This window comes from Myripristis murdjan, chromosome 18 (assembly GCF_902150065.1).
Source record: "Myripristis murdjan chromosome 18, fMyrMur1.1, whole genome shotgun sequence".
NCBI classification, from domain to species: Eukaryota; Metazoa; Chordata; class Actinopteri; order Holocentriformes; family Holocentridae; genus Myripristis; species Myripristis murdjan.
The window spans coordinates 27296984-27311732 of NC_043997.1; the positions used below are offsets into that span (position 1 = coordinate 27296984).

Consider the following 14749-nt stretch of genomic DNA (forward strand, 5'->3'; position numbering starts at 1 on the left):
ACAGATTGAGGATAAAGACGAGGGAGGATTTCCTCTGTATTTTCACTGCAATCTGTCCAACAAAGAGACTGTTCTTGGGGACATTTGACATTGTGATCAAGGTGTACAAACATGTCACCTCGGATCACTGGACATCCTGTGATGAAGTGGTGAACGACAGCAGGCGAAGGCAGTTCTGTGTCAGAGTGTAGCCCAGAGCACGGCTGGATTGATTGTGTTGGCTTGAATGCAGATTAAAGTCAGACAGACCTCTCCACAGCAATTGATTAGTTTCATGGAATTAATGAAACCTGGGGAAATCCTCCAGTCTGAGCAGGTTGATGTGATTTGTGTCCATGTGTAGATGAATGTTAATGCACATACACTTGTATATATGTGTGTGTGTGTGTGTGTGTGTGTGTGTGTGTGTGTGTGTGTCGGTATGTCCATTTCTGATTGTATGATCAGAGAAATAAATGTCTCCAATCTCTATTAGGAGACCAAACATGTGACTGAGCATTGCACAATGCCCTCTCTGTTTCAAATATCACCCAAATATTTCTCACTCATGGAATATTTTATTGAGGGAGGCAAGACAGAGACACACAAACCCCACGAAGCAGAGCGGCCTGTTTGAGAATAAATGACTAAACACATGTATTACATTTCACCATATCTGGCAGGATCATAATGAGTTATCTAGGTGGCAATAAATGTCTGAGGAGAGGAGTTGGAAATCACCAAAACAAATCTATCAGCTGTCTCTGAGACTGAGTAACGTGGGATGAACACATTAGCCACATTTTACATCACACATGGTGGTACTAAAGATTTCACTAATCAAAATCTCCAATTCAAAGTCGCCAAAACACCATAGTGCTGCAGATTTTAGGAAGACTAATGTGGAGGTGATGGAATTCTGCTGTGAGGAAAGTCTGAAGTCTCTGAAAGTTCATTTTCATGTCCTAGTGGAATGAATGGAAACCAGTGGCTGGATAAAAGGGAGGGGAAATGATATCAGAGTCCTAAAATACGACTGCTTTAGGAAAAGATTCTCAGAAATGTGAAGTATGTACATTTTGTAGATATTATGCTAAGATGCAGAATCACTGGTGTGGTCCTTTAAAAACTCATGTCAGTGAAAGCCTGCGTCTCCGATGCCCCCCTCCTCTTCTCTGTTTTGGCATACCGCCCCAGCCGACCACCCTTTCTCTCTCTCTCGCTCTCTCCATGCATAGCTGGGCTGGTGGGTGTAAAAATAGCTGGGGGGGCAGGGAGGTGGGGATGGGGAGGGGGGGGTTGGTGGTCAATGGACAGGGAACTGGAATTAGCAAATGAGTGTGGAGCGGGCACAGGCAGCAGTGACAATAAGCAAAGCCACGTCGACCAGTGGGTTCACAAGGGACGAGAGCACCGCTGACACTCAGGGAGAGTGAGGCCCCGGCCAGGCTTGGGGTGAAGGGTGTGTGTGTGTGTGTGTGTGTGTGTGTGTGTGTGTGTGTAGTGGAGGAGGGGGCTTCCATCCTCGGTCCCCTGTGCATGGTCACCTCTGAGGGTTTGGAGTAGGAGGACGGGGGATTGGACTAGGAACTGCTAGAGTGGGTAAATGTGCCCACCACTTTGATTTCCTTACGTTCTGATGGGATAGAGCCTGCTTCAGACTGTGTGCCATGGGCAACGCGGCCATGTGTAAGGTGTGTGGCTCGGACAAAGGGCTCAGGCTGGCCGGGAGTCAGTCCAACTTGGACCAGAATGCTGAGTTCTACTGCGCGGAGCATTTTCCTCTGCAGCCCCCACTGATGCTGGTAAGACCTCAGCACTGTCAGGTGCAGTGGAACCCCACCTTCATGTAGCAGTGTGGCCAGAGAGGATCCTTCTGCCCTCTTAACAAAACTCACTCCAGGTCCTTCTTCATTTGTAGGGGCGGGGGGGGATTCTTGTTTAAAATAGGTGCTGTGAGGTTGGTAATGTATTTTGGGATATTTTTGCAGATGGGAAAGTTTGAAGAATCTGACTTGCTCCAGCAAAACCGCTGGTAACTTTGAAGCATTGTCAGTTTCAACACTCATTTACATGTGAGTGACAGTTTGGGTTATTTGATGTGATGATGACAGAAAACAAAACCTTTTTGTAGCTGTCTAAGAAGATGAAAGAAACTTTGTTTCATTTTCCTCCTTTCAAATGAAACAAGGGTTTTAGATCTCAAGTCAGAATTACAGCATCAACCCTTTGAAACCCTTTCACTATTTATTTATTTATTTATTGCTCTAAGTTTGTTATAGTTTTCTTGAAACTTTTTTCCACAAATGTTTGGGTAATTCATGGTAATTTTATAGCAATTTAATTTAAAAATATATAATTGTAATATATTATAAATGTAGTTTTCTTGTAGTTGTTTTCCTAATTTTTTGCTCATTTTCTGGTTATTTCTCTCTCTCTTTGTTTTTTCTTAGAGATTTTCTAGCCTTTATTAGTAATTTTTTTGTAAATGTTTTTACTCTGTCTGTCTTTACTTTTTCCTTTATTTATTTATGTATTTATTCACTTTTTTGGTAATTCTGTGGTAATTTGGTGGTAATTATCTTGTCATCTCATTTAAAATACGTAATCTTTTGAGAAAAAAAAATCAAGTGAATTTAGTCAGTGGACGGGGAGGTGTGTGGAGTGTGTGTGTGTGTGTGTGTGTGTTGTGTGTGTGGTGGGGTGGGGGCTGGCCGTCCCTCTCCTCTCCCTTTAAAGGCCAGTGTGACATTTTTGCCCCTGCAGTGTCCCGGCCCGGCAGCAAATAGACACTGTGGTTAATTTGAAATATGTTGTAATGACTTTAGCAGCGTGCCACCTCTGCACCGCTACCGGGAACACACAGCAAAAAATATCCAGCTCAGCCAGGCACTTAGTCTGCTGCTGAGTCTGACCAGCTTACTTTTACCTAGAATCCGAGTAAAACGCCTGTCAGAATGCAAAGCAGCTTACTTTCAGAATTTCCTTGAATCAAGTAACATGTAGCAGTGCAGTGATCTGACTTACACTGACTTGTTTCAACATATTGAAAATTCTATAAAGTCCCTGAAACATGCAGTTGCATTGGAAACAAGGGAAAATATCCCACCGCATCTGACATTTTTTTTTTTTATTACTGTCAAAGAAATATCTTTGTATAAAAACATGAGCTTTTACTATATGCATTTCTTGTTTATGGTCATCCAACCAGCCATTTCCCATCATTGTCTTTTAGAAAATAATTATCATATTTATTCAGACAGTATTCACACATTTACACATTAAGAATCTCTAAATTGATCTTATGCTTCATTCTAACTGGCACTGAAAGGTCAGATTTCACCTGATGAAATGTGCAGACCTTGTGTGTGTGTGTGTGTGTGTGTGTGGGAGTAGTATGGCACAGGTAGCTCCAGACTAAACCTAATTGGCCAGTCAGTGGGAGGAGGTGGTGACCCAGCAGCCAAACGTGACCTGTAGTGATGCATGTTCCAGCTGAGCACCGTTATCTGAGCAGTGCGATGAAACACAAGTGGAAGAAGATGAAAAAGAAAGAGAGAAGCAGTGTGAGAAATAGAGCTGAACTTCATTACTTAGTGCAGACAATAGTGTTGCTGAGTCTCTCTCTCTGTGAATGTGTGTGTGTATGTGTGTGTGTGTATGGCAGAATGAAACAGGAAGTATCGATTGCTTTCACCACCAGTTTTCTGACTCGGCACACTTTCCTGAAAGCCGTAGCACTGCCTGACAAATGTATGAAAGGATGATTAATAAACTGCTGTTATGGAATGTAACAAAAAGCCTTACAGTGAAGGATGCACGGAGCAGGACTCTGCAAACTGTCTTGCTTGCTGTCAGTACTGCGACTAAAACGGCTTGATGTTGTGGCAAACAGTGCGTGAAGGAAAAATGGTACAAAAATGCTTCCTCGTAAGAAAGCCATACATAATCACCTTCTCTAATATATGACAGAATCTCTTTGACATACCTCGCTGTTCACAGTGCACCGTCTCCCTTTTCCACAGCAGCCATTTTGAAGTGAAAGCCCAGGTAAACACAGTTGTTACTAATGATGAGTCTCTGCAGTGAACCAGCACTTGTCTCTGTTCCACCTGAAAGCAGCACAACCTTAATTCCATGTCACTGGGAACACTGTGTTTACCTGCTATTCATGTCAAAGTGGCTGCTGTGAAAAAGGTCTACACTGCAAAAACTCAAAATCTTACCAAGATTATTTGTCTTATTTCAAGTCGAAAATGTCTTATTTCTAATCAAAATATCTCATTACACTTAAAATAAGACATGATCACCTCAGAAGTAAATTGTTTTTAGACAATTTTCACTTGTTGTGAAAATTCACTTGAAACAAGTGAAAATTTGCTTGTTTCATTGGCAAAATTTGCCAGTGGAAAAAGTGAAAATTCACTTGGAATAAGTGAAAATGAGCTAGAAACAAGAAACAAATTTTGCCAATGAAACAAGCAAATTTTCACTTGAAACAAGAGACAATTGTCTAAAAACAATTTACTTCTGAGGTGATCATGTCTTATTTTAAGTGTAATGAGATATTTTGACTAGGAATAAGACATTTTTGACTTGAAATAAGACAAATAATCTTGGTAAGATTTTGACTTTTTGCAGTGTATTGGTGCTCATTTTCACAAAATTTTATGAGAGTGGACTAATTTGAGGTGGACTTTGTGTTCTTCCAAATTAGAGCATGCAAACCAAGAGTTGGGGAAACTTCAAACGCTAACCGTTAACCTGCAAAACTCCAAATGCTAATGAATGTTAGCTGGGGGGAAGTCCACCTCAATGGCAGGAGGCTAACAGTTAGCATGTGGAGCATCCGGCCAGTATCCAGCACTCAGTAACTATGAGAGGAAGATAGCACCACTACTGTCCTACAGAACAGTGACTGAGGAAGTGAAATAATGTCACATTTTTCAAAATGATTTAACAATGCAAGTTGATGAAAAAACTTTACCTGTATGGTAAAGAAAGCTTCAACTCATTGTGATCTGAATCTTTTCACGTCTCCTCTTTAAAGCTCGTCCGTGTTGCTGGTTGTAGAAAAAGGACAATGCAGGTGCAGTTTGGCTGGGCCATTTTATGCTAAAAACTCAAAATGACTGTTGCAAATGACAAGTCCTGACAAATATCACGGTCGGTTGAGTTTGCTTTAATTACTGTGATGGAAACATCGCAAATCCCTGTGGGGAAGTGCTAAAATACAAGGGCAGTGTGTGTGCCGTGTTGTTGTCCCTGCACTGCTGTGTGCAGCTCCACTGTTAACAGCTTCATCCATTTTCATTCCTAAATGCTAATGAATATGAGTAGAAGCTGCTTTCATATTGATGGAGCAGCGGTGAACAGACTGGATCCTGGCTCTCACGCTGCTCCTGCACTGCTCTCGTCTCGGATGTTTCAGCAAATAAACAGCCCCCAAAAACTGTAATGGCCAATCAATTCTTAATCTGTGAGGTGTCAGCTCTTGTTAAATCATATTTGTTTGACACGCAGACACAGCTTGCTAAGAAAAATCGCATGGTGAGCAGTCATTTTCTTTGTTGTGAACCCCAGTGGATTTTTGTTTGGAGTTAGTTTTGGTTGCCGACAGTCTCATGTGAACCAGCGCTCACATGTAGCTCGTTTATTGGGCAGAGCTTTGGTGACACGTCCTGCTGCCAGGGTTTGTGGTTAACTGACCTTCTCTGGTGTTCATATCACTTCAGAGCACATGAAGACACAGATGAATCACGAGCATCAGTCCAGACTTCATTTTTTATGTGAGCCTTTCCAAGTGCAAGGAACTGCTGGCTCTCAGATATCACCATCCATACCCTCATACCCATAAAACCCATAAGCTGCACTTCTCCTGTTGGAGGACTGGGACGTGATGGTTCAGTTATTTTGTGCTTCTAGATTTCAAATGTGCATCAAGTACATAATACTAAACATGACCATTATATCAGTATAGTGGCACAAAAGCCTCTTTAAAAACAGAACATGCACGCTGCCCTTCTGCTGTATGAACATGTGACTAAATTTAGCTGAACCTCCTGGTCCAGTATGCTAATCAGTCCAGTGGGGCAGCTCTGATTGGCCGGGAACACCTCAGGGGATTTCCTGGTTGTTCTGTGAGGAATGGCATTAGCTTGCGCAGGTTAGCTGCTGTTGATCACAGATTGAAATATGATGTGTCACAGTGAAGGTGAATCTTGTCAGAGTGGGGTCTGCAAGAAATCAGACACAGCATCACTAATCTGCACTTTACTTCAAATCAGTGCTGATTTTCTTATGTTTTACTAATGTCTAGTTGATTTGGGGTAATTGCCGGCTAATTTACCCATGTTTTTTCCCCATGTTTTTGAAAGAGATCAAGGGAATTTGATGGGGAAAAGGATTATTAGCAAATTAGCAAAAAAGAAAAAAAAAAAAAACTGGAACATTAATAAAGAATTAGAAGAAAAATAAGAAAGATAAAATGACTGCACATTTAACACACAAAAATGCAAAATTGAAGTACTTAAAAACTTACAACAAAACTATGTTTCTAATTATTAAAGGTCAAATCAGTGATGATGAGATTTCTTTGTGATTAAAGGCTTGCAAAGGCATCTGAATGTAGCCTCAACCAAAATATGTCATGATGGGAGTGTCCCTTCAGGGCAAAATCATTTCTGATGGGGTCTGTAGTTTATTTACGGTTAATTTGGTGGTCCAGAGCATTAAAAAAAAAAAAAAACTTGACAGCTCCTCTATTCGGCCATTGCTCCAGTTATGTCAGCTTCAGAATGATGAACAACAGGCTCTGTGCTCTGGAGGAACACGCTGCTAAGACCCAGTCATGTAGTCAAGCTCAAAAACAAACTCGTGTTTAGCTTGACAACAATGCACTTGATTCAATTTAGCTGTTGGTTTCAAAAGAGTTAGCAGTGCACACACACACACACACACACACACACACACACACAGTGCTAGCACTGATGGCTGAAATGTTAAGGTTGACTGCTGAGTGTGGTTGCTAGTAAACAGGTGATATGTTATTCTGCCCTGGTGGCCAGGAATAGAATGTGTTCTTCTTATCAAATCAACAAGGACACAGTGGCCACCTATGTGTGAACGTGTGTGTGTGTGTGTGTGTGTGTGTGTGTGTGTGTGTGTGTGTTCTATTCATATGGAGGCCCAATATCTTTGTAAGGTTTTGCGGTTAGAAGAACAAGAATTCAATAAATATTTGAATTAGGATTAGAATGAGGATTAGGGTCAGGTGAAGATGAGACATCTTAAATTATACGCAGCTATATGTGGCAGTGAATTAGAGATGCATAAATAATAAATACTTTTGCCCATGGAGATGTAAATTTATTGGATGATAACTTTAGGGACTTGTCTTTTTACATTAGATTATCATAACTCTCCATCTAAAAAAGCAAAAACACAAAATGCTGAAATAATAAAGAGTTAGCTTGGAGCACTGGGGTGAAAAAACAGTGGTGTATTCCTTTGAGATTCACCATATTATGGTGAGGATTGTGATAAATAAAGTTTGATTTGGTGTGTGTGTGTGTACAGTTTGGGATGCATGCCGAGTCTCTCTCTCTAATGGAGATATGACATCTGTATTGCCACAGGCGATGACTCCATCATGTGTGGTTTTGGCTTTTGGTCAGCTCTTGATAGTGACACACACATCTCACACACACACACACACACACATGCACGCACACACACTTAATGACTCAGCTTTTCCATAGGAATGATGTACAATATTCAGACAGAGGCAATGGTCTACATATGATTTCTCTGCTCCCTCTGCTGACAGACAGAAAGCCCTGTTGTCATGGTTACCTCACGAGAGAGGGCAGCGCTCCTCGTCTCCATGGTAACTGGGAGGGGCGGGGATGCTTCCAGCCTCGGCACCGGTCGCTTAAGTCATGGGAAAGCGGGGGGTGTTGCATTATTGATAAAGCTTTCATAGCCAGACGAAGACAGTGACTTTGTAAATGAATGTTTGATGTAATCTGGTGGTTGGTGGAAGGCCTTCAGGACGGTGCGTCATCACGTTTGGCAGCTTTGATTAAGTCTTGGAGTTATATGTCTGTCGAGGCACAAGAGCAGAGAGACTGATATAGAATGGAGCTATATATAGGCCCAGTCCCAAACCTGCCCCTACACCCTCGCCCTGTCCAGCCTAGAGGCCCAGGGTTTGCCACATTAAAGGACCATAGCAGTGATTTTCAGTGTCTGGCCTACAGTCTACATCACAGCAAGCCATTTTGCAAGTCATTCAGGGGAACTAAAGATCTCACAGGCTGGAGAAAACAGAGGAAAAATGATATGGGAGTTCTAAAATATGGCTACTTGTTTTGGGAAAAGATTAGGAGAAATACATTCTAGATATTCCACTAAAAATGCAAAATCATTGGTATGGGCCTTAAAGGGCTGGAGTGGAAATGGACAGACAACATTCAACTAAGATCTGAATGCAGAAAGACAGAGGAGACATAAAAACAAATTTAGGTTCTGCTTAGTAAAATAATTGTTAAATACTGTTTCTCTACACAGCCTGTTCATTTGTCTTTAAACATCATGGAATGACATTTTATATGTGTCACTACTAAATATAATTTTGTCCCAAAGTTCAAATAACTTTAAAATAAATTTCTCAACAAAATGGGGATTTTTTCGATGATGGTAAACATTTGCAGGGAAGCTGAAAAGACCAAGGAGATTATGAGACTCGACATAGAGCATACATTTTTTTTACATGTATTTTTTTTATTCAGTCACTGCGTCGTTTTAACGAGCAAACATATTTTGTCAAAAGATGTATCAGTCAGTAGCCATGGTGACAGCTGTTTCCTGCTTCAGGAGTTTAATCAGTGTGACAAGTGGGACTCCATGAAGTGTGTCACTTCTTAGTGAGATGTGCATGAGAAGTAGGGCTGAAGGATGCTAAAAAATTATCATAATAATCACTCTGCAATTATCTTGACAGATATTGCAATTGTGATATGAGTCACGATTTTTGTGCTAATGGTAACTTTTGCATTATAATTCTCATTTTCCCTGAAAAACTATTCCAATGATGATGTGATTTGTGTAATATTTCATTAACTGTTCAGGCCTGTTGGGGAGGGACCTGTCTGCGAGAGGGAGATAGACTCACATTCAGAGATGATGTTGTTCTTTCACAGCTCAAAGAGTCAGAGGTTGAAAACATCTTTCTGATCAGCGCAGAGAGAAACATAAAGCAATGATGTTTGAGTTTCACTGGCTAGCTTCCTTCTCATCTTCAGTTCTTTCACTGCAGGTTCACCTCAGAGAGGCCCTTTCCAAAACTGGAGGCCTACTGCAGCAGCCTTTCCACCTTTACCCAGCAAGGACGCAGCAGCACGTCCATCTGTCCTGCTTGTAGCAATAAGCAGGACAGAAAAACAATTTCTGTAGGAAGTTGGCTGGTACAATTCTCCCTTTCTCTTGAATGTTAAGTGCTTTCCCTTCAAAAGCCCCACTTGTCTGAGACTCATGTTGGCCTAAGTATCACTATAGCAACTCGCTGATTGCACATAGATGATTAGGGCAAGGTCTTGTATAATGTGACTCGACAGTCAAAAAGGAATCTGAGGATATCATCAGTGGGCTACAACCACTCTGGTAATGGTGGCTTTGTGTCATGCAGCTAGAATACAATGCTTACACTGTCAGAACATGTATGAGCCAGCAGGAGCCACTCCCTCAAGGGTATGGCACAGTTTTATTAGAAAGTCTTTATGCACTGGGTCCAGTAAAAAAAAAAAAAAAAAACAAAAACAATGGTGTTGCCACAAAATTTTGGAATTGTGGGAACTGAATTACTTTCCTCAAATGGACAAAGTCCTGTACAGAAAAAATTCTGTGACATCAGCACAAGCACACTGCACAAAAAATTTACTGCTCATCTGTTATTATTTCTAAAGAGAAAAAACCAACAACTTACAAACAAACTGCGCTGGGGTTCCAGTCTTGTTAAAGAAACCTTCAAGTCAACATCAGCATATAATTAATGCTGATGATTATAATACTATAGATTCATGAAAAAGGGCCCATTTATATTTTAGGTCGGCTTTGTGTTCTGAATCACAGTTTGCAAATCCAAGCTTCATGATCAAAGGAATGTATATAAAAATGCATTTTAAATGCAAGACAAAGTGCACACGGCTTCTACCTGCAAGTTTAATAAAACGAATCTGAATCATCCTCCATCTCATCTCAAACGCTCTCTTGCAAATGGGACATGGTAGAGCTGGTTCATGTATAGTTTGAATGCACCAGGTTTTGGGAAAAAGGGGCTAGATTTTGAAAAGAATGGCGAAGATGACAAATGCTCTGATGATTTGGCCATTTTAGTGAAGAAAAAGTTTAGCCATTTTCTAAAAACCATCAGCTTCTTGCAAACATCGTGACAACTTTCAACTTGGTTGGAATTGGATTAATAATTGGGATCACAATATACAAATTCCAGGAGGGGTTTAAGAGCCACTTACCCACTATGTTGGCCAGATGTCTGATATCCCTGTCCAGATGTTATTTGGCTGGAATGACTACAGATTGTGCGTGGTTCAGCAAAGGTGTAGCTGTCAGAGTTGTTGCTTGAGTTTGCTGTGTAACGGGTCTGACACAACCATCACCTCAACAGGGGCCTCAACCCAAACCATCTGCTTAACGTATCGTCTTTATATCTGCTTGGCCACCTTGCTGTCTTCACTTAAAAGGGATTGTTTGCCTGTTTTGACAAATGTGATATTACTTTACTCACTGTGGTTAGGGCAGCCCCCTGAAAGTCAACCTTGTCATTTACTAAACAATTTGAGTGGATTTAGGCAGTTATTTTTAAGAGTGTTAGCTGCAGGGAAGTCCACCTCAGTGGCGGGAGGCTAACAGTGAGCATTTGGAGCATCCAGCCAGTGTCCAGATCCAAAAGATAGCACCACTACTGTCCTATACATAAGAGCAAAGGTGCAAGTGAAATAGCCTAATTTTTTCTAAATGGGTGAACTTTCCCAGTAGACAGAAAAGGCCCTGAACTTGTGGGTTTGCAAGGTCAGCACTGGTGACCATTGATAAGGCATCAAGTATTTGTACCAATGTTGCAGAAAACTCCAGTGTGTGTGTGTGTGTGTGTGTGTGTGTGTGTGTGTGTGTGAGTTGATGCAGTGCAGTCCTCTGCAGCATCCAGACAGCAGCTGACTGCAGGTCACACACATTCTTCAGACAGGCTGAGTATTGGTATGTATGTGAAGTAGAAATCACTGCAGCAGAGTCAGTGCTCATCTCATGGCAATCTCAACCACTATCCCCTGCTGCTGTTTTACCACTGTCTCTTGCACAGGACAGTCCAGCTTTGCATCACCGTCTGCATCAGCCGATTGTGTGTGTATGTGAGAAAATGTGAGTAGGGACAGTGCAGGTAATGCTTTAAGTGTTTGCGTGACAGATTGCAACAAAAGAAGGGACAGACAAAGCTTCAGTGTGGGAAAGGAAGGGAAGAGCTGTGGGCGACGCTGTAACTAAATCAGACTCTGTCACCTCAACTGAGCATCTGTCAATGCTACAAGAGCTCAGTAATGAAAATCCTAGGGTACCTTGTGGGCAAGCTGTGACCTTGGCTGCAAGCGAAAGACCGTCTTTCAACCATGAGGGAAGCATTCAAGCCCCGGTGTCAGTAAAATGTCTGCTGATGGGTTCATGGGCAAGAAAGCCAATCCCCTGCATCTGCAGTGCTGCTGTTCTGGAGCTGAACCTGACCTTTTACTGCCCTGTGGAACGAGTAAATTGAACAAATTGTTTCACTATTTGAATGTGATAAGTGAAGCATCACATTGTTATTAGTAAGGTGTTTTTGCACAGCAGGGAGCTGAGAGCTAGGAGCTTTAAAAAAAAAAAAAAAAAGCTGTTTGTGAGTCAGGTATTAGTTTAGCAGAAAGCAGCAAGAGGAAAATGCTGAATCATTCTGCCCCCTTACAGTCTTGGTCCCTCTCCAACTGCAGCTTAGTCTGCATCCAAATACAAGGGACATGTCCTTCCAAACCTAGGACACTCTCAGTCTTATGCACAATGAAAGAAGGCATACATGTACTGCACAATTAATCAAAGCTGACTGTATATCGCAATTTTTTACGAGATGTGTCTTTATGTCAGAATAAAAATTAAGTCCGACTGTTTTTGCTTTCATTTTGATGTTGTCACCAAGGAGACCTAAAACTTCATAACTTCAATCACTAGGTTTTATATAGCACTGACGTCCAGGCTCTACCTGCACCAAGGAAGTTGAATGTTGCTATGTCCTAAAAAATCAAATGAGCAGACTCTGCAGGTCTGCTGTTTTTTCCAGAACATTTTCAGTGTGCTTAGTTCATCCTCAAATCATGTGATGTTTCTCTTCGTTTCAAATGAGATTTTGCTCAGACTTTTTCCCACATAATGGGTGAGTGCAGGGTCATGCCACTCAAATGTGGCTCTGTGCTCTGTTGTGTGATCACCAAAAAAAAAAAAAAACAAGAAAATGGCTCAGCTAACAATTGAAACCAATTAAAATCAGAGTTTACTTTGGGAAAAGTGCGACTTATTAAACTGTGCGTTATGATTTTGAACAGATCTGCCTGCCAAAGCACAAAATGTAAATGTGGATTGTCTGACATTCATCTGACATTATTAAATTGTTTTCTAATGTATTTCTTCTCTGTCTCTTCTAGTCGGACAGTAACACCAGTTTCCTGCGAGCAGCAAGGGCAGGAAACATCGACAAAGTTTTGGAATATCTGAAAGGGGGAGTGGACATCAGCACCTGTAATCAGGTACAAATATACACTCACACACACACACACAGACACACATCGCAATATAATAAAGTCAAAACCTCATTTCTTAAAGAAACGGCCAATACTAGACTCAGTGATGAAACATGATCAAATCTATAGCTACCAGCAATAATAAACCAAATTTTCTGTCATGTTTTTTAGTACATTGCCCCATGGCTCAAGAAATGTGTTAGGTGATGAAAAAGTTAACACAAACATCACTGTTTAGCGTACACTATGTTCAGTGATAGTTTGCTCCAAGATAGCATATACTCTGTTGAGTGATAGGGTCTGTGCAAACACTTCAGTGCACACTATGTTGAGTGATAGTGGCCTCCATGCTAGCATACATTATGTTGAGCAAATGGTCAACTTAGTACACTATAGTGATAAAGAGCCCCATGCTAGTGCACAGTATGTTGAGACATAGCTACACTGTTTAAGATGCCTTGGGAACAGAGATGGGTCCCTTTCAGAAAAGTGCTCTCGAATGCCCCTTCCACTGGGAACTCCCACTGGGCAGCTCAGGTGCGATTTCTGAACTCCCAGCTCGCCAAGAAACAGCAGATTATGTAATGCAGCGTAATGCAGTGGCTATAGCAAGCAATGAACATGCTAAAAATCACCTTCTGCGGGGCGCCCCGGTGGCTCACCAGATAAGAGCGTGCACCATATGTTAAGGCTGAGTCCTGATTGCAGCATCCTGGTTTCAAATCCGACCTCAGGCAGTTTGCTGCATGTCATCCCCTCTCTCTTCCTGCCTCGTCTCTCTCTCCTATAACTGTGAAATTGCACAGAAATGCCAGAAAGAATATTTTAGAAAATTACATCCTGTGTCTTATCGCCCTCTCGATATTGTTCAGTTTGCTCACTTTTCTTTGATGTTTAGCTTCAGTAGCAATTGGTGGTGTTGTCTGGGTATATTATTGTTTATGAAGACCTACATTTATATAGAATGAGGTTAGGAATGTACTCATACTTCACTAAAAACATACCTTTTTGCAGTACTAAGTAAATTGTAGTTTATAGTTTTGGCATAATAAATCAGCATAATAAGCTGCATTTGCTTGAGAGAAAAACTATTCAAAGCAGGTAGCCCTGTAGTAATGGAAATGTAAATCCCAACTGTGTGCTGAGTCAAACTGAGTAGAGCCAAGCTAGCGCATGTATGGAAAAATACTGCAGTAGTTCAAGAGAGACCTAAGGGCTCTGTTGTAATGATGCAAGTGCACGGTCTGAAGAGCATGGTGCAAGTGCATTTAGGGCATGCCCAAGTCCACTATTTTAACAGTGAAAAAAAGGATGGTTGTGCCAGACGCATGGTTCAAAACGGACTTAGAGACTGAGAGACACTTAGTCTCTTAATTAATCATGGGAGTGTTTTGGCCATTTCCTTTAAAAGCCAGGTGAACTTGCACCTTGGCAGGTTGCCATTCTAATCGTGCATTTGCCAGGTAAAAAGGAACGCTTCTCTGCAGAGGAAACAGATCTGCTCGTGCACCAAGTGAAAGCGTAGCTCATGCACGGCAACAGCATATATATATGTAGATAGATGAATCAAATGTTGGCGTAAACAAGTCTGGCCTAGGTCCCCTGTCAGAAAGACTGCAGCAATCTAGGAGTTCAGTCAGCAATCTTAAATTTCTCAGGAGAGTAAATGCATTTACATTTAATCCAGAGCAGGTAACAATGGTTATCTGAGTAGTTGTGGTTATCTGAGGGAAATAAATAACAAGTATATAATTAGAGCAAACTGTGCTGAATGATCAACTAATAACTTTGAGAAACAGTCACAGTAGTACACACAGTACTTTAAGTAGTACCACAAATGTCCACAATAGGTCTTTTTCGACTGCAACTAGACGTGGCAGCACGTATTATTGCCATCAATAGCAGCTTAAAAGGATTGCACAACAAGCTACAGT

General features: G+C 41.4%; 1 protein-coding gene across 1 annotated transcript in view; it reads left to right on the forward strand.

The window, feature by feature from the left end:
• The first annotated feature begins 1526 nt into the window (after positions 1–1526).
• The window catches only part of ank2b (ankyrin 2b, neuronal), a 119903-nt gene continuing 106680 nt past the window's right edge, over positions 1527–14749 (forward strand). Inside the window, 2 exon segments of the mRNA XM_030075794.1 lie at positions 1527–1784; positions 12720–12821. Coding sequence (XP_029931654.1) covers positions 1650–1784; positions 12720–12821 — 237 coding nt within the window. The 5' untranslated portion in view covers positions 1527–1649.